A 26745-nucleotide genomic window follows, 5' to 3' on the forward strand; every position below is an offset into this window, starting at 1 on the left:
CCCCTCCCAGGTGGGTCTGGCTTTGGGGATAGCGTTTGGCATAGGAAAGAGGCAGGGCTGCTGTGCCTGGTACATACAGCTGCTTTTCCGTCTTCCTGCTTTGCTTCCCAGGCCTGGCAGGAAATCAGTCCTGATTGTGTCAGGTGGGGCAGCGGGAACCCTGTCTGGGTCCGAGGTGAGGAGACTGCCACCAAGTTGCTGCTGTGGAGTGTGGGGCAGGTGATGTGGCCTCCCTAGTTCCCTGTCTGCAAAGGGAGACCCTCCCCCCCTCCATATGAACACTCTGAGACGTTAGGGATCCCCCGTCTTTCTCCCCATTTGATAGTTCACCATCCCCTCTCCCCTAACTGTAGAAACCATCTCCTGGCCTTTGAGTTTCTTCTTCTGCAGGCCAGAATCCTGGAGGGCACAGGGATCCCCACCAGGGTGGCCCCTGATGTCTCGTGGGCTTGGGCACAGGATGGGGCACAGGAAGGAGGGGAGCTGCTCACATCAGCATCCTTCCCTCAGACCTCTCCTCCCACCCCAGAGGCCAGTGGCTAAAAACCTGGCTTTGGTTGCCTCAGTTGCTCTGTGGGGCCCTCTGGGGAGACCCTCCTTCTAGTCTTGAAGGAAGCCAACCCCAGACTGTCCATCCCCAAAAATACGTGCAGCGAGACCTGTGTGAGGTGCTTGGTGTTGTGGGAGAGGGAGGTGACTGGGTGTTCTGGCGGCCCCCTTTCCTGGCTGCCCCCTGAGTTGGGGAGGAGGCCCCTCTCCAGCAGGGCACGCTGCACACTGGCAAGTTCTGGCCTCTGGAAAGACCAGGCCAGGCCGTGGAGGCCTCGTGTCCAGTTCCTGGCACTAGAAGCAGAGAAGGTTAGGGGTGGGGGCCGGGGTTAGGGTTCACCTTGTCCTTCCGTCCCTGGAGGTTGGAACTTGCCGGTGGTTGCCATGGTAGCACCCCCAGAACGAGCAGCTCCTGGGTCCCCCCCCCCCCCATCACCCCCTTTGTCTTTGATTTTCCTTTCAGGGTCTTGGCCCTTTGTGACTGGCCTGCACCTGAGAGGCTCTTATTGGAGGGTCCCCAGATGAGTGTCCCCCGAGGAGATGCTTGCTTGGCTCTTTCTTCCCGGGCCTTATCTCCAATTCCGCCTTCTGCCCGGCCACCCTGACATGTGTTCTCAGCCCGCCTCCGCTATTGCTCACATGTGGAGGCCGTCAGGCCACCTGGCACCTGGATGCCCTCGGGCAAAGCCAGGCCAAATCTCTTCCTGTACAGTGGGAGGGAGAATGTTGGTCTCCCGAGTTCCTTGGGTCTTTCCCTGGCCTTTGGTGGGGGATGTGGTGGGCTCCAGCGGCCTAGGCTCCCTTCCCGGCCCCCCGCTTCCCTGACCCATGTGTCTCTGCTTCCCTCTGCAGCGAGAGTGAGTCATGGAGCTGCGTGTGGGGAACAAGTACCGCCTGGGACGGAAGATCGGGAGTGGGTCCTTTGGAGACATCTACCTGGGTAAGTGTCTCTGGTTCCGGCCTAGTGGTTTTGGGGCCCTGGGGACAGCGCCGGGGACAAGCAGGAGGGAATGTGGCAGGTCTTCAGGCTCTGAAGCCAGAACTTGGCTTCAGGCCTCCCGTGGCATGTTTGGGCCATTTTGTCCCCAGGGCCATCCCAGGTAAGGAGGGAAGCAGCAGGTTGTGGGGGGAGGCAGGCCAGGGGGCTCCTCACGCAGTCAGGGTGGGGTGGGGTGCCCACCTGCTGCAGGCTGGGCAGAAGAGGGTATTTTTAGCTCTGGTTTCCAGCTGCAGGTGACCTGGGTCTCCAGCTGGGCGTGGGAAAGGCCAGGCTGGGGTAGCACCCCTGTTTCTTGCCTCCTGGGAGAAGGATGCTAATAGGCAGAGGAGGCCTGGGCCCCCTCCCTCTGCTTGGGGGGCCCCCTGGAATTCAGCCCAGGCGGGCTTCGGAATGACAATGACGCAGGCTCTCCCAGTAACCTCTGGGTGGGGGTGGGGGGTAGGGGTCTGGCCATAGCGTTCTGGATCTTTCTCTCCGGATGTGCTTCCTGTTGAAAGTCTGAGTTTGTTCCCGTGTTGTCATTTGAAACGAATCGCTCACCCCGTTCCCTGACCTGGCAGAAAAGGGTCTGGAGGGGAGATACTGTGTGGGTAACCTTGAATGGGAGTTGTTAGAGCAGGGTGGCCAGCCCCTGGGGTTTATCCTCATTCCTGTCCCTCTTTTCTTCCTTGGAAAAGCAAGGTAAATAATTTCTGTCCCGGGCAGAGAAAAGCATCAAGGCAGTGTGCTGTGCTCATTGGTTCTGAACTTGGGGAGGAGGGGGTTTCTCTCACCCAGTGGTCTGGGTCTCTGCCCTCTTGGGGTACGGACTCCTTCTTGGTGAGCTGCTGCCTCCCCCATCGGAGGGGACAGGGAGGGGACGTTCTCTGAGCATGTAGTTGGTTCTGGGCAGGGTCCTAGTTGAATGTGGTCGCCCCGCACAGCAGCAGCCTCTAGAGCCGTGCTGTCCCTTCCGCACACATCAAGAAGCAGGTGCAGTACCATCAAATTGGCCACCCAGGGTTTCTCTTGAACACTAGAAAAGGCAGTCTTTATACCCCACATGAGCGAGAGGGTGTGACAGAACATGAGGGGAAGACGTCAGACAGACCCGAGTTCCAGACCTGGCTTTGTGCAGCTGCAGGAAAGTCGTGTGGCTGCTCTGTGCCTCAGTGTCCCCATACGGGAAGTTTGTGTGATGTTGAGGCCTGGCTGACCAAGAGCAAAAGGCACGGGGAGTAGTTTTTGGCACACGTGCACATCTGCTTCTAGGAAGCATCCAATCCAGGGCCTTCTCTTTGCAGAAGGAACAGAATGGGGCGAGGCAGGCCAAGGTCATTTCAGAAAGCTAGTGTCCCTGGTCCATGTGGTGGGACCTCCCTGGGGGCAGGACTTCCTGTTTATCTAGTTTATTTTAAAAACCAGACCCAGCTTTGCTTCTCTTTGGACAGGCCCTGATGTAAATTCTACCAGGGTGCTTCTCGTATGCCCTTGAACGGGTGATGACCTCTGCCAGCCTTGGCTCCTCTGTCAGTAAAACGGGGTCACGAGGCCCGCAGGGTGGTGAGAAGTCACGAGATCAGAGTGTGCACAACGCCCGCACCTGTCGGCCCAGCGGTAGGGCTTTTATGTTGCCCCCCCCACCCCCCACCCCCCGCCAGCCCTCCGTCTTTTTTGGGATTTGCTACTGTCCAAAGGGTTTGGGTCCCCTTCGGCCTGAGTGGAGGTGGGGAGCCCGTTCTGCCCTGAGCAGCTGCCCTGTCCAGCCTTTGCTGGGTGCTCAGGCCGAGGGGGTCCTGGCATGACGCCGTGTCCTGCTCATTCCTGGGCTCCTGCTAGTGTGGGGACAGTGGCGATTGTAGGGCCTCCCCGGCTGGCCTCGCTGGCTCCCTTTGTTCAGAGCTCTGGCTGCATTCTTGTCACTGGTGCCTGTGCCAGGGCCTGACTCCAGATGGCCTCTGCAGGTGGGGTTGGGTGCGGCCTCCGGGCCCTGCTTTCCAGGATCACCCGAAGGCGAGTGCTTTGTGGATACGGCTTCGAGGCCTGCAGCTTCTCTTCCAGTCCCGCCTCCAAGTATCATAAGGGGACAACCAGGAGAGTGGGACCAGCTTTGTCAGGGCCTCAGGTCAGCTACACGGGGTCCAGAAGTGGCCGAGACTGTGCCCACTCTACCACCACTGGCTGTGCGCCCTTGAGAACTCCCTGTGCCTCTTAGTCTCTGCTCCTCGGTTCTCAGTGGCGAGGGGACGGTGCTCCCCAACAGGTGGTTGTGGGGGTGCTTTCTTCTGCACTTCCAGTCCAGCCAGGTCCCTGATTATATACGTGAGTCTGTGCTGGGGAGAATGAGCCCCCACGTGAGGTTGGTCACCCCCTCTCCCCACCCAGGACTTCCCCAGGCCCCAGATCCTGGGGCGGGCCGGCTCCAAGCCCTTCTCTGTGTCCCAAGTTTGTTTTCCAGACTGGCCCATCCCCCATCAGGGCCACTGTATCCAACTGCTGGGTCACCTCCACCACCCCTGCTCTGTCACTCTTCACTTAGAATTCTCCTCCATTGCCCCCACAGAAGGTGAGCGGTGTTCATCCAGGGCAGGGCTGCCTCAGTGGTCCAGGGCTCACTGTGTATGTGTCTGTCGATTGAACGACTGAGCTGCTAGACAGTTGGAGTAGAGAAGAAAAAAGAGTCTTTGGGGACTAACATTTAAATCCTGGCTCTGCCCCCAGCTAGACCTATGACCTCGGGCCAGTTACGTCACCTTACTGAGCCTCAGTAGCAGAACGAAGGGAGCTCAGAGACAAGGCTTGCAGCTTCCTGATAGAACCCAGAGGCAGCAAAAGGGGCCTTGTGGTGGTGGGAGCCTCTGGGGGCAGGCAGCTGTGGTGGCTTTCCAGCATTCTGCAGGGACACGAAGCCTTGGCCTAGGAGCGAGGTCCGTGTCCTGGGGAAGCGAGCGTGCCATTTAGTCTTTGACCTTTGGTGTTTTAGTTTCTGTGGCTGTCAAGGAGAGATACAAACAGTCCTTGCGGGACTGCAGGAGAGTTCAAAGGAAGAAAGGGCTCCTTCCCCTCTCCCCCCTGCACACATCTGCTGAATCATAAGAGGCCCCACTTCCAAAGTGTCAAGGTCTCTGCCTCCTGCCTGGCTGGGACCACAGTCAGCTCTTGCCTGGACAGTCAGTTGGAGCGGCTCCTTCTGGGGCTCCCTCGCCCCTCACATGCCCTTCCAGTCCTTTCTAATATGGCGGTGGGTCCGAACGAGGCCGGGGGGGAGTACAGATTTATGTGTCCCACAGGAGACATTTGGCAAGATCTGGGGACACTTCTGATCGTTTCAGCTCAGGGAAGAGGAGGGTACCGCTGGCAGCTGGTGGGTGGAGGTCAGAGATGCTGCTGACAGGACGGTCCCCACAGCAAAGAACTGCTGGGCCTCAGGTGTCAGTGGGAAGGCCGAGAGAGCCTATGTAGTAAGGCATTCATACCCGGCCTGCAGAGTCTCAGGCTCATGGCCAGGATCTTAGCCTGGCATTTGAGACCCTTCTGATCTCTCCCTTGCTCACCTCTTCCCGTGTCTTCTTCAGCTACCTCCAGCTCTGGCTGCACCAAACGACTCAGAGTTCGCTGCACCCCACTCCCGTCTGGCCTTCGCAGGTGCTGTGACCTCCCTCTGGCACAGTCCCGCTCATGCATCGGGAGCCCTCGCGACCTTTCCTCCCACTGGCCTGCGCGTGGTTAGGACCTCTGTGGGCTCACCTCTGAAGCCCAGGGGCCGGTACTTACCAAACCCAACTTTTGTTGAGCACTTACTGCGTGCCAGGCGCTCAAAACACCCTCTCCCGTGCCACGACCTTACTGTCCCCGAGACACGTGTGTGGCTCTCCCCGGCGATGACTGTTGCTATGCCAGAAGCGCTTTACAGTTTGCAAAGTACTTTTTCCCCCGTGGCTCCCTGGATTTGGTCCTCTGTGTTCTTTTTCATTTTAGTTTCATTTTACGTGGTTCAAAAATGAAACGACACAAAACCCCAAACCAAAACACAAAAGCATGCTACGTGAAAGAAGCCAGTCACAAAAGATCGCATGTCGTGTGATTTCACTTACACGAAACGTCCAGAATAGGCACATCCATAGACACAAAGGAGATGAGTGGTTTTGCCCAGAGCTGGGGTTTGGGGGAGATGCGGAGCGAGTACTGAGGGGTTCTGGTGTTTGGGGTGAACTTGTGAATATGCTAAAAAACATTGTATACTTCGGAAGTGATTGGAAGTGTGTGAATTCTGTTCCAACACAGGTGTTGGGAAAAAGTGACCACGAGGAACCTGGTATCCAGTGCAGTGTCCTTTCACCCTTCCGGGGCTAGGGGTCGGCGGAGCCCTGTAGCCCTCCCGGGTCCTTACTGGGTCTCACGCTTCTTTGCAGTGTTTTCTTACGTAGATACAACCAAACACAGATCGGGACGATTTCCCCACCTTTCTTTGTTTGTTTGTTTGTTTTCAAACTGGAAAGAGCAGAGAATACATACTACTCTGTACTTTGCTTTTTCACTTCCTGTATCTTTGAGATCTGTCGGCTTGGGCACAGAGAGAGCTTCCTCATTCTTTTTCCATTGTATTCTGGGTTATTGGTGGGCCCTTCTTTCTTTAACCCGTCGCCAGAATGATGGCCATCTGGGCTGTCTCCACGTTTTGTTGTTGGAAACAGCTCACCACGGACAGCCTGGTCCCGGGCCTCTTTTGCACTCGCCAGGGTGTGGCGTGCAGTCCCGAAGCGGGAGCGGGGACGCGCCTGGGGCACAGTGCCCACCGCCCCACAGCTCTGCCGGGACAGCACACGCATCTTACTGTTGTGGCATTGCCGCCAGTCAGAGGTGGGAGTGCTTTTTCAGGACCAGGTGCGTTTCTCTTATAAGGGGGCTGAGCATCTTTTCATAAGAGTACACCATTTTTATTTTTTCTTTATTTATTTTTTTAACGTTTATTTATTTTTGAGACAGAGAGAGACAGAGCATGAACGGGGGAGGGGCAGAGAGAGAGGGAGACACAGAATCTGAAACAGGCTCCAGGCTCTAAGCTGTCAGCACAGAGCCCGACGCGGGGCTCGGACTCACGGACCGTGAGATCATGACCTGAGCTGAAGTCGGCCGCTTAACCGACTGAGCCACCCAGGCGCCCCATGAGTACGCCATTTTTATATGAATGATTTCCTCCTCTCCAAGTGTGTGTTCAGATTCTTTACACTATTTCCTTTGAGCCTTGAGTCTTTTTCCTACTGATACGTAGGAGCTCGTTAACGTAGTAGGGCCACCAGCTCTTTGCCGCTGCGAAGAGTTGCAAGTATGTATTTCTTAGGACTTTGTTGCTGGTGTTTTTGCCACAGAGAAAGGATTCCCTGTCTGGATGGGACAGAGCCCCCCCCCCCTTTTTTTTTAATGGCCTTCGGATTTTAAATCAGGGATTAAAAGGCTTGCCTACCCCAAAGTTAGAAGGCAGTTCTCTCTTCTATTCCTCTAACGTCTCATTGTTTTTTTTGTTTTTTTTTTTTAACTTTTTAAGATTTTTTTTTTTTGTTTTTAAGTAATCTCTACACCCGAAGTGGGGCTTGAACTCACAACCCCGAGATCAAGAGTCACATGCTCCACTGACTGAGCCCGCCAGGCGCCCCTCGACGTTTTCTTTTTATTAAGTGTCGAGTAGGCACAAAGGAATACGTACAACAGATATGCATGGTGTTGGGCACCCTTCCCCTCGGGGGAGGACGCGCCTGTCATCTTGCAGGCCCCTGGCACCCCACTGTATCCCCTCCTCTGCTTTCCCCTCACAGAGCGAACCACTGACGATTGAGATCGTTCCCTCTTGCGAAAGAGTTTTATCACGTTTGTATCCCTAGCCCTGACACTGCTCAGCACTGCACGTTTTGAACTGTGCCTGCCTTGTTCTGTCTTCCTCTTTTTTCTCTTCAGTTGAGGTGAAATGCACATAAGAAAATTAACCGTTTTTAAAGTACACAGTTAAGTGGCCTGTGGGACGTTCCCGGTGTCGTCCTGCAACCACCATTCCTACCTAGTCCCGAAACATTTTCATCACCCCAAAAGAAAACCCTGTACCCATTAAGCAGGTACTCCCTCTTTCCCCCTCCCCCGACCCCTGGCAGGCACCAATCTACTTCCTGTCCGCAGATGGACCTATTCTGGACATTTCCGATCACGGAATCATGCAATATTTACGCTTTTGCGTCTGGCCTTTTTACGTAGCGTGTTTGTAAGGTTCATTAGCGTTGCAGCGTGAGTCCGTCCTTCGTCCCCTTTTGGGCGGGTTAACATCCCACCGCGTGGAGAGATGCATTCAGTGTGTCCACGGGTTCGGTGCTGGGCACTGGGTTGTGTTCACGTTGGGTTCCTGTGAATGGTGCCGCCCCTTGCTCCCTTGTACTGAGTGTGAAGATGCCGGGAGCCGCCCGCCAACCTTTCCTCTGCACTGCCCTGCGGCATCCCTCGCTCTGAGACTGCGTCCTGACTTGGCCGTTCTGAGGTTGGACCTTTGGCTGGTTTGGTGGTGTGCACATTCTTGTCCTCCTGGGGGCTCACATGTTTCTGGAGGGCACACACTCAGGAGTGGGCTTGCTTGGGCGAGGGTTTGTGTGTGTTCAGCTTTACTAGATAAAGAAATGTCAACCTGGTTTTCACAGTGGCTATGCTTGGGTGCCTGGCTGGTTGAGTCGGTAGAGCATACAGCTCTCGATCTCAGGGTCGTGAGTTCAAGCCCCACATTGGGTATAGAGATTACTTTAAAAAAAAAATGGGGATGGGGCACCTGGGTGGCTCAGTCGGTTAAGTGTCCGACTTCGGCTCAGGTCATGATCTCGCAGTTCGTGAGTTCAAGCCCCGCGTCGGGCTCTGTGCTGACAGCTCAGAGCCTGGAGCCTGTTTCAGATTCTGTGTCTCCCTCTCTCTCTCTGACCCTCCCCCATTCATGCTCTGTCTCTCTCTGTCTCAAAAATAAATAAACGTTAAAAAAAAAAAATTAAAAAAAAATGGGGGGGGGGCGCCTGGGTGGCTCAGTTGGTTAAGCGTCCAACTTTGGCTGAGGTCATGATCTCATGGTTTGTGGGTTCCAGCCCCACGTGGGCTCTGTGCTGATAGCTCAGAGCCTGGAGCCTGCTTCGCATTCTGTGTTTCCCTCTGTCTCTACCCCCCTCCCCTGCTCACGCTCTCTCTATCTCTCAAAAATAAATTAAAATGTTTTTAAAAAATTAAAAAAAAAAAAAAAAACGCCGGGGCGCCCTGGTGGCTCAGTCACTTGAGCATCTGGCTCTTGATTTCAGTTCAGACGGTGATCTCATGATTTGTGAGTTCAAGCCCCACCTCAGGCTCTACGCTGACAGCCAGGAGCCTGCTTGGGATTCTCTCGTTCCTCCCCTCTCAAAATAAACTTGAAAACAAAGTGGGGAGGGGGGCAAAGTGGCTATGCTCACCTATACCCCTCACCTTTTTCTTTTTTCTACACACTTTTGCTTCACTTGGGCTTTCTCCTGGTGTGCGGTGTGAACTATGGTGACTTTTCTCAGACGGCCAGCCAGCTGTTCCAAGGACCCTTATTACAGAGCCTCATCCTTTCCCCTGACTTGAGACTCAGACCTTCCCTCACCCTAAATTCTTCTCGTGGTAGTGTTCTCCTCTGGACTTTCTGCTCTGTTTGTGTGTTAAGACTACACTGTTTCAGTGGTTGTAGCTACAGTTATAGCTGGCCCATCTCTCAAGTCTAGCCCCCAGACCTCTAGCTCAGTCCACTCAGTATTGGAGCTGGGGAAACTGAGGCAAGGCACAATTTGGATTTGGGTCTTTGTTGAGACAGATCCTTGCCCTGCCCCCTTCTCTCCTTCCCACACTGACATCCCACTGACCTCACTCCTCTCCGGCTCAGTGGCTCCCATTCACCAGGATAAAATTCCTTTTACGTGACACGTCTCCCTTTACATCTGGCCTTCCCGCTGCGCTGGCCTGTGGCTCTGTGACATGTCTGTAGTTCTTCCCATCCTTCCCCTCACACGTGCTGCCCTTCTTGCTCTCTGTAGTCGCCTAAGCTGGGCTGGTTCCTGCCCTGTGCCCACAGCCCCTCCACTTCCCTTGGATGCGGTGCTGGGCCCTTTGCCACCATTCCGGCCTCCCCCAAGGGGTCCTGAACTGCTCCGGGGCAAACACGAGTTATCCCTGGCCCGGGGCCACCTGCCTGGCCCAGCGTGACCCAGGTCCCTTGTGCTCCTCCCCCGCCCCTGGCAGGTGCCAACATCGCCTCTGGTGAAGAAGTTGCCATCAAGCTAGAGTGTGTGAAAACGAAGCACCCACAGCTGCACATCGAGAGCAAGTTCTACAAGATGATGCAGGGGGGAGGTGAGAGCTGTAGGGGCCTGGGGGTGGAGCGTGAGGAACTGTGCATGAATATGCGCATGCGTTCACAGGAGGGCCTACCCTGATGCCCCCCCCCCCCCCACTCTGGCCCTCAGTGGGAATCCCGTCCATCAAGTGGTGCGGAGCCGAAGGTGACTACAACGTGATGGTCATGGAGCTGCTGGGGCCCAGCCTGGAGGACCTCTTCAACTTCTGCTCCCGCAAGTTCAGCCTCAAGACGGTGCTGCTCCTGGCCGACCAGATGGTGAGCCCCCACCTCCCCTCCCAAGCCAGGGACTGTGGGCTCTGCTGGGCTTGCAGCTGCCCTCCCAACCGCTGCGTCCCCACCGTGCCACTGGGCACAGGGTGCCAGCTCTGCCTGCTGCCTCTGGAGGCTGCCACAGCGGGAGGCAGTGACAGGGCCATAGGACAGGCTTGGTTCCTGGACCGGGACCAGAGGTCCTTGACCATTGGCTATAGAATGGAGGAAGGGGTTAAATGCAGATTCCCGGTCCCGCTCCAGAAATCCTGGGTTGGGCTCTTGGGGTAGGACTCTGCTCTCAGGTGATTCTAAAACTAGTGATCATACAGACCTGGGTCCCGCCTCGCTGTGGTGACTGTAGGAGACCGCTAAGCCTCTCGGAGCCTCAGTCGTCTCAGATGAGAGTCTCCCCTTTGCTGCGTTGTTCGTTGTGGGGTCAAATGGGACTCCACACAGTGCCTGGACCAGAGCAGATGCCTACTGATGAGCTCTCCTTGGGTCCTGATGCCCTGTTAAACTCAGGGGAGGAAAACTCTTTAAAAATATAAAAGCACAGAATTTTGGACTCTTATTTTATATTTAAATTAGCTCTGTGCCCAACGTGGGGCTCAAACTCACGACGCTGAGATCAAGAGTCACACACTCTGCTGAGTAAGCCAGCCAGGTGCCTCAAAAGCATACAATGTTGGACCCGGAATGATACACAGACCTCTTATTAGGCAGGGGTCAGGGTCTGCGGCTGACCTACAGAAAGTCTGCAGGCACCTGCAATTTTGGTCTAAATGTGTGTGTGCAGAGGAGAGTCGTCAGGTTCTCACGGGATGTGACACTCAATAAAGGCTTAGGAAATACTCAGCCATGCCAAGGGAAGCTGTGGATTTTTCAGAAGCCTGAGGTCCAGAAAGGGGACTGACTAGCCAGAGGTTGTATCGTACGTGTATAAGTCAACTTACTTTTCTGACCTGATGTTTAAAGGAAGAGAAGAGTCTATGTGTCTGCCTGACTTGGGTGTCCTTTGCAAGCTGGGGGACAAATCCTGTCTTTTAGACTCCATCTCTGTCACCATTGTCGAGGCTTCATTGGCTCTTCTCCCTCTCCCCCCTTCCCCCGTAATTTGGTTGCCAGAACACCCTTCGAAATGCTTCTCTGACTCTGGCTTCAGGCAGCAAAGGCTTCCATGGGGGCCCAGATGCCTTTCCAGGTTTCATTTCCTATCTTGCTCTCTTTCCCCATCTCACAACAACCTCGGTGAACTCCTCTTTCAGAATTTCTGTATCACTTCCTCCAGGAAGCCTTCTGTGACTTGCCCCTGGAAATCGTCTTACATGGTTGCAGACAGATCTTTCTCCCCTACCCGGGGCAGGGACCATGGATGTGTTTTCTGTCCCTGCCACCCCAGTCCTCCGCCCCCAATCCAGGGCCTGGCGCAGAGTGCTTGGCGAAGGCCCTTCCGTGGACCGCTTGCTGAATGATTTGCTGTCCCCTCCCCAGATCAGCCGCATCGAGTACATCCACTCCAAGAACTTCATACACCGCGACGTCAAGCCCGACAACTTCCTCATGGGGTTGGGGAAGAAGGGCAACCTGGTGTACATCATCGACTTTGGCCTGGCCAAGAAATACCGGGACGCCCGCACCCACCAGCACATCCCCTACCGGGAAAACAAGAACTTGACTGGCACTGCCCGCTATGCCTCCATCAACACCCATCTGGGCATCGGTGAGTGTCCGAGGCCCGAGAGCAGTGTGCACCCATGGGCTGCTGGCCGGGACCCTGGCTTTCTGTGGCCTGGATTTACCCCTCACCACCATCCCCTCCCCCCCACCCGGCCTTTTTTTCAGTTTATTTATTTTGAGAGAGAGATTGAATCCCAACTAGGCTCCATGCCATCAGCGCAGAGCCAGATGCAGGGCTCGAACTCACAGACTGCGGGATCACGACCTGAGCTGAAATAAGAGTTGGACGCTTAACCAACTGAGCCACCCAGGCACCCAGTTCCCCCAATTTTTGCCCCAAAGGCAGATCTTCCCCTTAAGAACAAGAACTGTGGCGTAGCGAGCGCCTGAACGTGCCTTTTTCATCCCCACGGCAGCCTTGGAGAACGGGTGGGGACGGTCCCCTTTTACAGTGTGGGGAACGCGGGCTCACAGGTGCAGCACAGGTTGCTTTAGGCTGTGCGGCTCGGTACGAAAGCTGGATTTGACCTCAGCCCTGGGTGATGCCACACTCGTGCCCTGCCCGCAGAGGGGGCTGGCGGGGAGGTGCCAGGGTACCCGTTATATATAGTTACTGATTGAAGAAATACCTGAGCTGGAGAAACTGCCCTTTTCTTTCCTTTTTCTTCTTTTAATGTTTATTTGGGTTGGGGGGGCGGAGTGTGTGTGAGTTGGGGAGGGACAGAGAGAGGGAGGGAGACAAAGGATCTGAAGCAGGCTGCGTGCCAACAGCAGAGAGCTCAGACCATGAACCGCGAGATCATGGCCCGAGCCGAAGCCAGATGCGCCCCCAAACTGCCCTTTTCTGCAGAAGCGTTAATAACCTGCACCTGTTTGTGTTGGGGTTGCAGCAAGTGAGCGTGAGGGGGTGCAGGGGAGGTGCCCCCCCCCCGCCCCCCCCCCATTGAGGAGGGTGTCCTGGAGGAGGGGATCCCGGCCCGGGCGGACCCTGGCCCTCACCCCGTCCTCGATTCCATGCAGAGCAAAGCCGTCGAGACGACCTGGAGAGTCTGGGCTACGTGCTCATGTACTTCAACCTGGGCTCCCTGCCCTGGCAGGGCCTCAAAGCGGCCACCAAGCGCCAGAAGTACGAGCGCATCAGCGAGAAGAAGATGTCGACGCCCATCGAGGTCCTCTGCAAAGGCTACCCCTGTGAGTAGCCCAGGTGGGGAGGCGGCCAGCCTGGGGACCCCCAAAGGCCTCTCGGAGGGGAAGACAAGGCCACGCAGCCCACACCGGACCGCTGCTGCCCCCCCCCCCCCCCGCGCCAGAACCGTTAATCGCATGCGCCCTGTCGCTGCTCGGGCCTCCTCTCCGGCCTCTTCTCGCAAGGGCTGCGTGTTAGGAAAAGCTAGTTCGGCCTTACCCCGGGAGCCTCCTTTGCTACCCGCATAGAACATGTCCCTACTGACGCTTCTCCCCAAACGTGGGGGGTGTTACCCGCCCCTCGAGCCGTTCTGTGCGACACCAGCTGGGTGTCCTCTAGTGCAGCTCCGTTCGGCCGCCGTCCGCCTGGAGGTTCAGGGCTTGATCCCACGGGCTGTCCTCCTCCTCCCACCTCAGATGCCACTGACAAGTCCAGGTTGCCACCTGCGCCGTGTGTCTGAGGTTCCCACGCCCTGCTCTTCGGCTGGGATTAATCTGCTAGGGCGGCTCGTAGGAGCCCGGGAAACTTACCTCGTCTACCACTTTATTAAAGGCTGTGCTGAAGGGTGTGGACGAACAGCCAGAGGAAGGGGTTCGTAGGACGAGGTGTGGGAGGGGCCCGAGCACAGGGGCTTCTGTCCCCAGGGAGTCAACGTGTGTCACCCTCCTGTAGGTGGATGCGTTCACCTGTTAGCTGCCCAGACCCCACACTGTTGGGGTTTTTACGGAGGCTTCCTCACGTAGGCATAAACAGTCACTGACTCCATTTCCAGCCCCCTCCCTTCTAGAGAAGTGTTTGGGGAGATGGGGCGTGAAAATGCTAAGCTTTCTAATCGTGGCCTGGTCTTCCTGGTGACCAGCTCCCATCCATCCAGGAGCCGCCGGGAGCCCGCCCAGAGTCGCCTCATCCGGAACAAAAGATTCTCCTAGTGCTCTCAGCGTTTAGGGCTTCCCCAGGGTTTTAGGAATTCTGTGCCAGGAACCGGGGGCAGGGCCCAGTGTACGTTCTGTTTTCTGTTCTCTCACGAGGGGCTCTCCCCACCGCTGCTGTGGGCAGGAGGAGATGGAAGGTTTCCCCCTGTGGCTTAGCGCACGTTGGGAGTTCCCACTGATTGGGCTCTTGGCTGTCCGTTGGGCTTGACAGCTCTTGATCTGCTATCTGCGAGGCTCCCAGAATGGTCGGCAGGAGCAGGTAGAGCGGTGACCTAAGGCCCTGTGGGGCCTGCTCACCGCGGGGGGACGCTCGCCCCTGACACACACCTCCTCGAGGCTCTGCCCGCGGGCAGGGACAGGTCTTAGTGCCACCCAGACGCCCAGAGTTCTGCTCTGGCGCCATCTTGTGTGTCGCGCCCCCCCCCCCCCCACCTTAGGTTGAAAGTATTTGTGGGGACGGTGGGTGGGAGGGTGGGACGACACAGGCTGCTGGGCTGCCCGGGAGCCCGGGCCTCACCTTTTCTGTGCCTTGTGACCCCCGCCAGCCGAGTTCTCAACATACCTCAACTTCTGCCGCTCGCTGCGGTTCGACGACAAGCCCGACTACTCCTACCTGCGCCAGCTCTTCCGCAACCTCTTCCACAGGCAGGGCTTCTCCTACGACTACGTCTTCGACTGGAACATGCTCAAATTCGTGAGTCACGTGGAGGCCAAGGCGGGCTTGGGGGACTGGACGGGGAAGGCCCTGACTCACGAGGCCAAAGTGACCCAGTGGCGGGCGGGGCTCCCGAAAAGCGGCAGCTATGAGCTGGACAGCGCAAGCGACCTCGCTGGGGTCCTGGAGTCCCCGCGGCCCCCCCGCTCCGGCCTCATCTGTGCTGACAGCACGTGCCGCTGTGGTCAGCAGGGCCCGGGCAGGGCTCCACCTCCCACCAGACCCAAGAGGACCTGGCTGGGCCTCGAGTCCCTCCTGGGCGCTCTCGGTGGGGCGTGGGTGGCGCTGGCGGGCCCCCCCGCTGTCCTCGTTGTCGCCTACACCACCCTGCTCTTGTTCTGCACGTCCCAGGCGGCTGCCTTCACCGTGGCCCCTCTGGCCAGCCTGGACCCATTCATTGTGGTTTCTTTCTTCCTGGTCATGGGACCCTGGGTGTTGCTAGGCGGTTGCTCTGTCTCCCTCTCTTAAGGGTCTTGGGGGTAGGGTGGGGAGAAGCGTGCGCCAGCCATGCCCCGGAGCTCCGGAATCTGTGAAATTGTGTGTCTTGTTTCACATCTCTTCTGGAAAAGGGGGCTTCCTCGAGCCAGGCTCAGCCCCGTGACAGCGAAGCTATTGCACTGCCCTGCCCCCGCCCCTGTCCCTGTGCCGGGCCCGCGTACCCACCCTCTTACTGGTAAGGACCCTCTGAGGCCTGGCCTTTCCAAGATTTACCGCTTGGCTGGGCAAGCACAAGAGGCTGAGCCTCTGCTGTGCTCTCTGTCCCTTCCAGGTGCCCGGCGCCCCTGGGCACCCAGGGCCCTCCAGATAGGCCCGTGGAGGAGGTGGAGGAGCTGCCCCCCCAAAACTACTGGCCCGTGGTCTGGACTCCAGGGCCCCAGTTCTGACGTCACCAGGTGTGTCTGAGCCCATCGGGGCCAGGCCTGAGGAGGTGTCCCTTGGCGTGGTGGGGTGCGGTGGAGAGGGGGTGGTGGAGAAGGCCCTGCCGGGAGCTTCTTGGGGATGAATCAGCAGCTGCCTGACGAACAGAGCCTGAAGGAGGGATGATGTTCACCGCCCCGGAGGGCCTGGTGGGAACGGGCGCCGGGAGCGGCTTCAGCAAGACCCTGACGGTGGCCTCTGTATCGAACCCGAACTCATTAAACGCCCCCCACCTGTACTGCGCTCCATCCTGGTGTGCCTGTCCTTTCGTGGCGGATCCCCTCGGCTCACTCTGCCAGACGCTCAGGACGCGAGGCCTTATTCTCTTGGACGCTGGGGTCGGCACTGGGTCTCGCGCCCCTCTTCTCTCTGGGTCTCAGGCAGTGGCCTGGTACCGTTCCCTGAGGAGTTCGACAGAGGTCGGGCAGAGAACGGCGGTCTCACAGGCCAGGGGACCCGAGGGGTAGGGGTGGGAGATGGGCAGTGGGGCACCGTACAACCCAGACCTTGCAGCCGGGAGTGTGGCCAGGGGCCAGCTCTTCTCGCCGGAGGGCGTTGCTCAAGGCATCTGGACGCTGGGCACTCACTCATCTTTGTGGAAAGTCATTCCTGGGTCTGGTTCAGGGATGGGCTTGGCCCTTCCTCTCCGTGTAGCTCCAAGAACGGGTTTTACGTTGTCTAGGCTTGGGCCCTGCCATACGGTAGCCCCTGGCTCCGTGTGGCTGGTTTTTAATTAATTAAAACTAAAGCTGAAAATGTAGTCCCTCGGTTGCATTTGCTACATTTCAAGCCCTCAGGAGCCACAAGCGGCTGGTTAGTGGCTACCATAGCCAGCGAGGTAGACGTGAACCTTCCCGTCATCACAGAAAGCTCTACTCTAGATGGCTCCTCACAGAACCTCTCGTGGGACCATCTGGCTGGCAACATCTCATGTCAAGCCAGGCCAAGAGCGCCCTCCCCGCTCACTGCTGCCACTCTGAGCCCTTCCTGGGGTCCCTTTGGAGGCAAGCTCTCGAGTCGGAAGCTGAGCAGAGGTGCCGGCGGCCTTATTCCGCACCGATCTCTGACTCGGCCTGGGCTGGATCAGCGGGTGCCTTTGACCCTGTCACCATGGTGAGCTCGGCCGTCTTCACCTGCCCTTTGGCCGAAGCATCTGCAGACCTGTGACGGGGACCTTCCATGCCTTCACCTCAAGGCCAGGCCCCCCGGTGCCGTTACCAGCACCTACCTGCAGACTGGACACCGTGCTGGGCACAGAGGGCCACGGGAAGGATCTTACCCTTGACTGAGAGCTTCTCTCCCTGAAGTGGCCACCCCGTTCAGCATCAGGGCCCTGGAATCCCTGGATACCTGGAGCCTGGGACACTGCTCTCAGCACACAGAGCCGCTGTGTTCCAAGGTCCAACCGGCAGGCCAGGAGGATACTCCATATAGCCAAGGACAGGAGTCCACACGACAGGGCTGGATGCTTGTGTGACTTTGATGTTGACCTTTTGTGTTTTCTGTGGGCAAATAAAAGCCAAGAAACCTCCCCGGTGTGCATTTCTTGAGGCATCACTGGTTAGGTGGAAATGTGGAGAATAGCTCCTCCTGCTTCGGGCCTGGCCTTGACCCGAGACTGCTGGGGTCACAAAGGGCAGGGTCTCCAGCCCTCTGCTCAGTCGGTCGCCCCAAGGCTGTGCCCCTCTGAAGGGACCACTTGACTTCCATCAGCCTCAGTTCCCCCAGGCAGGGGATGAACACATCCCTGGCCTGCCCTCAGGAGGTTTCCTGAGCGGTGCTGCGGCTCTTCTCACAGGCTTGCTCTCGTTCTGGCTGAGTTGCTCTCAGCCAGCTTGTCACTGAGTGGGCAGGAGCCCGGGAGTGGAGAGGGGGTGGAGACTGGGAGTCAGGAGGTTGAACCCTGGTGGTTCCAGGCCTGCCTGCACAGGCCTGTGGGCGGGAGGGCTGGGCATGCGCATCCCTAAAATGTCCTACAAAGTCCTCTGGGGTGCAGAGCGCAGAGCAGAGCCGGGTGGCAGAGGCCTGGATTCAAATGCCGGCTCTACCCTGAGCTGTGACCCCACGTAGGTCATGAGGACTCCTTGGGCCTCAGTTCCTCACTAGGATTCAGGGATCATTCTGATCCCTAGTCCCTACCTCTTGGAGTTGCTTCAAGGCCACGGCCATCCCCAGCCGTCATTTCCCAAGGACAGCAGGGCCTTCTCGGCCATTTCCCTGGGAGAGACACAGGGTTGCAGGAGCCTGCACCCCGTGGCCTGTGACCAGGCCCCCCCACTCAGCCTGCAGCTCTCTTCTCCACAGATGCGGCCCCCCTCCTGCCAGCCCCCTGCCCTTCCCTGTGGACGACCCCAGGACCAACTAGGTAACGCGGCCGGGTGCCGCTCCCACGCCGGGCTCCTTTTCTCTGGGCCTTTCTCCTTTCCTCCTGCACTGGGCGGGGGCAGCAGCTGGAGGGCAGGCCCTGGGGGCTCATGTTCCCCCTTCTGCCCCAGCCTGCCTGTTGGGCCTCTATTTCTTCTATGGGGCATCTAGCCCGTTCTTTCTCGAGCTCCCCCTGAGCTCTTGTCTTGTCCCAGGGCCGGCAGCATCTGTGTGAGTCCCTGGGCCTCCCCCACAGCACCTGCCAAAAGTCACTGCCAGGTCCAGGGACAGGGGAAGAAGAGCCTTTGACAAGATCCCCTGGCTGGCGCCCTGGTCCAAGTGCTGGCCCTGCCTTTAGCTAGCCTGTTACTCCTTCTCTGGGTCTCTGAACACCTGCTCTGCTCTGTTTGGAAACCTGGAGGGGCCAAGGGCTTCTGAACACAGTAGGGGCCCAGGTTGGGAGGGCCAAGGAGTGCCCTTGGTCTTTGTGGGGCATTAGCCCTCTCGGCTCTGCTTCGGCCCCATGAGACCAGGGCAGAGTGACCTCCCTCTGCTTGTCAGACCCAGCTTCCTCCTCCTTCCGGGCAGTCGTGTGGCTTCGTTTCTCTGTACTGTGTGATCGCGGGTCATTCCCAGGCTTCTCGGGCTTCCTGCCTGGTGGGGAGGAGGTTGGACCAGAGGGTTTCTGAGCTGCGTCTCCCCCAGGTGCCTGCCTGGCCTCCTTCCCTGTGCTCTGCCCTGCGTGAGTGCCGGATCTTCTGAGATCACCCTGAGCTCACAGGGGCTGACCAAGTCTCATCTCCTCCCCACAGGGCGCAGCCCGGAACCCCGAGGACGTGGACCGGGAGCGGCGAGAACACGAGCGCGAGGAGAGGATGGGGCAGCTCCGGGGGTCCGCCACCCGGGCCCTGCCCCCTGGCCCGCCCACGGGGGCCACCGCCAACCGGCTCCGCCCTGCTGCCGAGCCTGTGGCTTCCACCCCAGCCTCCCGCATCCAGCAAGCTGGTGAGCGGGGACCTTGTGTGGCGGGCCGGACCCGGGGGGGTGCCGGGGGCACCCAGGGACCCGGACACTGAGGGTGGCTACCCCCCGCCTCACCCTCTAGGCAATACTTCTCCCAGAGCGATCTCACGAGTCGACCGAGAGAGGAAGGTGAGCATGAGGCTACACAGGGGTGCACCCGCCAACGTCTCCTCCTCCGACCTCACTGGGCGGCAAGAGGTCTCCCGGATTTCAGCCTCACAGGTGAGCCGCCCTCTCTGCAGTCCTCCTGCACCTCACCGCTGCGCCACGGGGCCTTGGCCTGGAGGGAGTCCGGGCTCGGGCTTCTGTTCTCCCCGCTCCGATAACCTTGGAGCAGCCCTTTTTGTTGAGCAGGGACTTGGCTTCCTTTAATCGCTCTGAGGTCAGCTTAGCCCCACTGACCAAAGTAGACTGAGGCTCAGAGAAGTAGGTCGCCCCAGCAGGTGGTGGAGCTGGGATCCTGCCTTCACTACCGGGGCCCGGCCTGGGTGGGCAGCAGGGGAGCTCACAGAGCAGGGGCTCGTGGTCCCTGCCATCAGGAAGCCTCCCTCAGGTCAGGGTCAGCACAGGCGTGAGAGATGGGCAGATCCCGTCTGGTGGCCTCACTCGGGACCATGTTTGGACTGGGAAGGTTAGGAAGGGGCAGTCCGCGGTGGCCCAGGGAAGGTGTCCTGGCAGAGTGGGGGAGGATACCTGCTCTGGTCCTTTTGTCTGCCGTGGGAGAGGCTCGGTGCACCACGAGCTGGGAGTCTGGTGCCTTGCCTCTCTAGGCAGTGTTCTTGGCTACAAAGCAGCTACATCCTAAGGTTGTTGAGATTGCACAGCCCTGCCCTTGGCTCCAGGGGCAGGGGCCGGGGCAGGGGCCGGGGCCGGGGCCGGGGGTGCGTGGAACTCCACAATGGGAAGAGATTTGCCAGGTTACCATTACTAGCAGCTGATGTCCTCCCCCCGCTGTGCCTCTCCTCCCAAAGACAAGCGTGCCATTTGACCATCTCGGGAAGTGAGGAGGAACCGCCATCCGACCAGTATTTGCTTAGGTGAGTCCATGTCTGTGGATGCAGCCCAGCCAGGTCTAGAAACGCCCCTGGCCCCAGGAGGAGACGAGTCTATGTTGTGGGGTACGGGGCGGGGGGGTAGTGGCAGGGACCCCTAAAACCAAGAGCTCTCAAGAGAATTTAAAACCTCGAAGCCACTTGATTCAGGCTCTCAGTAGGCCCGGCCCACACCACCTAACTTCTGCCAGAAAACTCTTTGCCGTTAGGCCGGTCATCCGTCTGCCCACCCCGCCTCCCCTGCCCGCCTCTTTGCCCTAAAGTTGTCCGGAAAGTTAGTTCCTAGCAGAGACAGTCTCCAGACCCAAACCCTGACCTCCCCTGGGGCTTTAGTCCTGCCTGTCCCAGCCCTCGGGCTGTTTTTAAACACTTCTTTCACACAAAGCACTAGAATAGGGACTTAGGAGTAGTTAGGAGTCTATGTGCTGGAATAGAAGGCGCTCGGTGGCCTCCACAAGCCCTCTGGCCAGTGTGAACCTCAGTGGGAGTTTATGACCATGTGTGGTCTTCAGGTGGTGGACAGCAGGCCTCTGCTCTGGGGCCTGGCTTGGGGAAGGGGAGGTGGAGATTCTTTGGGGGTGAGGGGAAGGTCCCAGCTCCCCGGGGACTATGTACATTTCAGGGGGCTCCGCCAGCTTGGCCTCACACCAGGACGCCCTGGGCACGATTTACTTTGCAGAAATTCGTTCCAGAGATCGAGCTGGGACCTAAAACAGGGCTTACCTTCGTCGGATCTCAGGTCCAGGGACCAGTCCTTCCGTGGCAGGGTGGGGCAGATGTGTGGCCACTCAGCAAGAGAACAGAGGAGGGAGAGAGATTGTGTTCTTCTTGTGAAAATGGAGCACCCGCTGTGTGCCCCAGAGAGGGTCCCGTTCAAAGCCTCAGGTCAAGAGCGCAGGAACTGCAGGTGGTCTGGCGGATGGGTGGCCAGAGGCAGACATGCGCCTGATCTGTCTTTTCTCCTCCTTCTAGTGTCTTCACTGTATTTTCTTTTAAAAAACAACAACAACAAAAAGATGGGGGAAAAAACCACTCAAAAGAACAAAAAGGAAAAAAAAAACTCAGCATAAAACCGACGATGGATTTTGTTCCTTTGATTTTTTTTTTCTTTTCTTTTCTTTCTTTTCTTTTTTTTTTTTTTTTTTTTTTCCTGCCAACGGCAAGAAGATGGGAAACCTTCAGCACAGCGGATTCTTGTTCCTCCGCATTTGCCACTGTCCACAACCTCCAGGCTCCCAAATGCTCCCCCAGACACTGGGCTCCGCGTGCCAGACGCCAAGGCCCCGCCCCAGCCAACACAGACACCAGCCGGGAGGGGAGATCTCTGTGTTGGAGATGCAGACGGTCCTCCGGTGTCATCAAGAGATGGCCTGAGGAGCTGGGGGAACGGTTTGGCTGGTCGGAGGCAGATCCCACTGGGTGCTCTTGAACCTCAGGACCCCAGGAGACATGCACAGCCCCTCCCGCCCTGCAGTGACCGTGGCCGAGTTTCTGTGTTGGGCTTTTACCAGCGTCCCCTGAGCGTTTGGGTCCCTTCTTTGCCTCTCCAAGAAGACTTTGAGGAATGGGTCTCAAGGTGGTGGGGGCTGAGATTCCTTGTGTGCGTGTGTGTCTGTATCTGTAGCTCCCAGGACAGCAGGTGCCCTCCCCCCCCACCTGCCAGGCCAACGTCTTGTTCTCCTCCTAACAAGGACACAGCGACCTCCACGTCTCTCAAGAAGGCCAGCGGGTCCTCGCCACCGCCGACCCCGGAGACTGTCATCAGCCTGGGGCAGCCCCATCCCACTTTCCTGGTCTTAGGGCAGAATCCGTGGAGACTGCTTCCAGAAAGCATCTGGCTCCTGGGTTATAAATGAATCCTCCGGTCCTGACACCCACTGGGGTCCCACCGTCCCTGGGTCCTGCCTCTCTTGAGGAGGAGCCTGGGGTCAGGGCTGGGCGCTGGATTTATCCACTCCTAGTTAACAGCTGTTTTTACTTTCTTTTTGTTTGTTTTCTCCATGTGTGTATTTCCTAATTTATTTACCTCTTTTTCCCCTTTTTTCTTTTTCTTTTCTTTTTTTTTTTAATTAAAGAGCAAAGCTTTTTATTACTTTGTAATTTAAAAAACTGAAAAAAAAATACTGAAGAACTTTGGGGGGAATTTTGTACTTTTTTCCTGTGTAAATATTGGACTTTTTTGAGCTTTATTGTGGTTGTTAATTTGAAGTAATAAAGTAGAAAAGGATAACGTGACATGGGTAGCCCTCGGTCCACCTCTTTGCTGGGGCGGGGCGAGGGGGAGCCCCTCCCCCCCACCCCCCTCCGCAGCAGACCTGGGAGCGGGTGTGGCTGGCAGTCATAGGTGCCTCCCTGGGGATCTTTTAAATCAATCTTTCAAAAACCGCAGACACCCGCCAGCCAGCCCGCAGAGGGGCCTCATTCAAGTGCAGATTCTGACTCCGGAGGGTTGGTGTGTGGGGACTGAGTGTCTGCCCCCTCACAAGGTCCAGATGATGCCTCTGGCCCAGGACCACAACTGCAAGGTTGAAAGCTCTCTTCACAACCTGATCTTAACCTACACTAGAATTCTGAGTGAGGTCCTATTAATCTCCCTGCCTTCAGATGGAAAAACAGAGCACAAGTAAAATAACTTGCCCAAGATCACACAGCTAGCTCTCCAGCAGCAGAAGCAGGATTTGAACTCCACCATCCACCAGGGAGCCCTGTGAGTGGGGATCCCGGGGTCGGATTCCAGGGCCAACGGTCGCCAGTGACCGTGGGAGGCCTGCCTGGGAGAGTCAGTGGCCCCCCAGCTCTCTGTGTGCTCCCCTCAGGACCTTTCAGGCGGCATATCTGACATCAAACAGTAAGTGTGGTGTGCTCCCAACTACAGGCCCTGAGGGAAAATCTGAGGAGCTAATATTTTTTTATAAAAAATCTATATCCTGGGGCGCCTGGGTGGCTCAGTCGGTTGAGCGTCTGACTTCGGCTCAGGTCATGATCTCGTGGTTCGTGGGTTTAAGCCCCACATCGGGCTCCGTGCTGACAGCTCGGAGCCTAGAGCCTGCTTTGGATTCTGTCTCCCTCTCTCTGCCCCTTCCCTGGCTCACAATCTCTCAAAAAAAAAAAAAAAAAAAAAGACATGTTTTAAAAAAAAGAAAATATGTATCTTTTGCAGCAAAAATCCTAATACTTAGTAACACTAATGTGTTGTTGTATCCTACAATATACGTGAGTTTCCAAATTATAATGAAAATTCTTTTAGGTTTACTTATTTAGAGGGTGAGAGTGTGCACGGCAAGCGGATGGGGGGTGGGCAGAGAGAGAGAGAGGGAGAGAGAGAGAATCTAAGCAGTCCACTCTGTCAGCACAGAGCCCAACATGGGACTTGAACCCATGAACGGCGAGATCATGACCAGAGCCGAAATCAAGAGTCGAACACTTAACCATCTGAGCCACCCAGGCGCCCCTCAAAATTACAATTGTAATATTACTATCAAATAATATACCTGTGGAGTAAAGAGGTGTGTTTACAGTTTTCGGGGGGATTTTATTGTCCTTGGAATGTATTTCACTAAGGATGTATTGTAAGAGCACAGTGCCCAGAAGTAACTTGAAATTATCCTTTTCTCTGTGGTTATTATATTGATTTAGAAAAAAAAAAAATTTATTTTTTTAAATTTGCATCCAAATTAGCATCTAGTGCAACAATGATTTCAGGAGTGGATTCCTTAGTGCCCCTTCCCCATGTAGCCCCTCCCCCCTCCCATGACCCCTCCAGGAACCCTCAGTTTGTTCTCCATATTTATGAGTCTCTTCTGTTTGGTCCCCCTCCCTGTTTTTACATATTTTTTGCTTCCCTTCCCTTATGTTCATCTGTTTTGCCTCTTAAAGTCCTCTTATGAGTGAAGTCATATGATATTTGTCTTTCTCTGACTAATTTCACTTAGCATAATATCCTCCAGTTCCATCCACGTAGTTGCAAATGGCAAGATTTCATTCTTTTTGATTGCCGAGTGATACTCCATTTTGTGTGTGTGTGTGTGTGTGTGTGTGTGTGTGTGTGTGTGTGTGTGTGTGTGTGTGTATACCACATATTCTTTATCCATTCATCCATCGATGGGCATTTGGGCTCTTTCCATACTTTGGCTATTGTCGATAGTGCTGCTATAACATGGGGGTGCACGTGTCCCTTCGAAACAGCCCCCCTGTATCCCGTGGATCAGTGCCTAGTAGCGCGATTGCTGGGTCGCAGGGTAGTTCTATTTTTAGTTTTTTGAGGAACCTCCATACTGTTTCCCAGAGCGGCTGCACCAGCTTGCATTCCCATAGAAAAAAAAATTTTGATGTTTATCTACTTTTGAGAGAGAGAGGGAGAGGGAGACACGGAATCCAAAGCAGACTCCAGGCTCTGAGCTGTCAGCACAGAGCCCAACACGGGGCTTGAACCCACAAACCGCGAGATCATGACCTGAGCCAAAGTCGGATGCTCAGCCAGCTGAGCCACCCAGGCGCCCCTGTATTGATTTTAACAATGAGTTAGCGCTCTTCCCCCCATCCTCGTGTTTTCATTTTATTTTGGAGTTGTTACATAGATGAAAGTCAAGCTATATAAAAAGTGAGAATCGCTCCTGTTCCTGTCCCCTCACCCTGTTCCTACCCATGATCCTCGCTGGTTTCTGGCTCATCCTTCCCGTTTCTTATTCTGTGAGCTAATGTAAAAGGGAGCAGGTGGTGCCTGACAGTCTCTGAGGAACTGACATTTAACTGAGACCAGAGGTGACCAGGATGCGTCAACCATGCACACGGTTTATTTTTATTAAGTTCGCCAGATAATCACCCGGAAATTTTGCCCGGACTGGAGGGGGCAAACATGCCACTTGGTGAATCATTTTCATTCATGCAACAAACAAACATTGACTGGGCTTGTGTGGGTGCCAGGGAAGCCAGGTGCCAAGCTGAAGCAGAGTAGAGTGCTGGGGTGAGGGGTAGGGAGCACAGGGCTGGAGTCCCGAAGGCCAGCTTGGCCCCTCTGTGACCTTGGGCATTGTCTGGGTCCTGGTTTTCTGTAAAACGGGGGTGATGATACCTGCTTCAGAGGGTGATAGGATTAGGTGAGATGACAGAACAACGTTCGGGTTCTCCATGCCATGTTCCCAACCCTTTGCTCCTAACGATCCTGTGAGGTTGGTGGGTAAGGATGCCCGTTTTGTAGATGAGAACACTGAGGCTCAGAGAAACCTGCCTGGCTCCGTAGCCCATGCCTTTAGCCTTCACTACAGCCAGGCGCTTTGTATGTGCTCAGTAATGGTAACTATACATCTCAAACGTGAGGTGTGACCTTGGCTTCCAGGGGCTCACAGCTTAGGGGAAAGACTCAAGACAGACCTAGCAAATGGTTCATCCCAATCCAGAATCCGGTGTGAGATGTTCAGTGTGAACTAGAGACAAAGGAGGGAGGGGAATGTGTCTAGTGTCCTCAAGGAAGGTGTTTCAAAGATACTTGACCTGAGCCTTGAAATGTAACAGTTTGTTGAGGGCAAGTCATTCCTAGCCGAAGAAATAGCATGTGCAAAGGCCCAGAGGTATGAACTAGCTTGATATTCTATTTCCAAGCACAGGGAGGGGCGCCTGGGTGGCTCAGTCGGTTAAGCATCCAACTCTTGTTTTAGCTCTGGTCGTGATCTCACCTTTCATGGGATCCGAGTTGAGCTCTGCACTGACAATGTAGAGCTTGCTTGGGTTTCTCTCTCTCTCTCTCTCTCTCCCTCGCTCTCTGCCCCTCCCCCACTCATGCTCTGCCTCTCAGTCTCTCAAAAATAAATAAATGTTTAAAAATTAAAGAAAAAGGGGCGCCTGGGTGGCGCAGTCGGTTAAGCGTCCGACTTCAGCCAGGTCACGATCTCGCGGTCTGTGAGTTCGAGCCCCGCGTCAGGCTCTGGGCTGATGGCTCGGAGCCTGGAGCCTGGAGCCTGTTTCCGATTCTGTGTCTCCCTCTCTCTCTGCCCCTCCCCCGTTCATGCTCTGTCTCTCTCTGTCCCAAAAATAAATTAAAAATGTTAAAAAAAAATAATAATAAAATAAAATAAAAATTAAAGAAAAAAAAAAAAGAATTCCAAGCACAGAGAGGAAGGAGAAGATCCAAAGATCCACTCCACAGCAACTGATGCTGGAGGACACAGAGGTGATTCTGTAAAAACTTGGGGTGCAGAAAGCTGTTCTCACTTGCAAGCAACTCATTATTCTTGAGCCTTGGTTTTCTTATCTGTAAAATGGGAATGATCATGCCATACAGAAGCTGTAGTTCCCCACAGGCCCGACCAATTCAGTGCCTACTCTCCTGCCTGACTTTATCTGCCCGCACCTACAATGTGAGACGCGCCTGATTAGGGGAGAGGATCCCCATGGATGTGAACTTGAGGGATGTGAATCTGGCAACAGTAGACAGGGAGAAGGGTTAGGGAGCCATGCCAACAACCCAGGCAGGAGGCATCCAGAAGGCAAGGATGACTGAACCGTTTCAGAACACGGTCTGTTTTTAGCTCGCTGAGAGAGAGAGAGGAGTCAGGAGGCTGTGAGGTTGCCTGCTTGGACGCCTGAGAGCACAGCAGGAACACCGACAGAAAGCTTGAAAGCAGGTGGAGCTGGAGAAGGGCGTTCTGAGAGTTCCAAACCCGGGCGGGGAGGCGGCCAGCGAGGTTGGGGGGGGGGGGGGGGGGGGGGGAGCAGA

At 56.1% G+C, this 26745-nt stretch overlaps 1 protein-coding gene across 9 annotated transcripts in view; it reads left to right on the forward strand.

Moving 5' to 3' along the window:
* Positions 1-22268, forward strand: part of CSNK1E (casein kinase 1 epsilon) — a 34960-nt gene extending 12692 nt beyond the window's left edge. For 2 of the 9 annotated variants that reach the window (XM_058741292.1, XM_058741291.1), the window contains exons 2-7: positions 1402-1489; positions 9797-9907; positions 10021-10169; positions 11658-11886; positions 12864-13034; positions 14507-17125. In XM_058741292.1, coding sequence (XP_058597275.1) covers positions 1414-1489; positions 9797-9907; positions 10021-10169; positions 11658-11886; positions 12864-13034; positions 14507-15144 — 1374 coding nt within the window. In that variant the 5' untranslated portion in view covers positions 1402-1413 and the 3' untranslated portion in view covers positions 15145-17125. Of the gene's footprint in view, positions 1-1401; positions 1490-9796; positions 9908-10020; positions 10170-11657; positions 11887-12863; positions 13035-14506; positions 17126-17898; positions 17960-18770; positions 18964-19063; positions 19204-19952; positions 20019-20712 lie in introns of those variants that run through there. The other 7 variants (XM_058741294.1, XM_058741295.1, XM_058741293.1 and 4 more) reach the window with 7 other exon arrangements.
* Positions 22269-26745: the final 4477 nt, after the last annotated feature.

The sequence above is a fragment of the Neofelis nebulosa genome, chromosome 8 (assembly GCF_028018385.1).
Source record: "Neofelis nebulosa isolate mNeoNeb1 chromosome 8, mNeoNeb1.pri, whole genome shotgun sequence".
Lineage (NCBI taxonomy): Eukaryota > Metazoa > Chordata > Mammalia > Carnivora > Felidae > Neofelis > Neofelis nebulosa.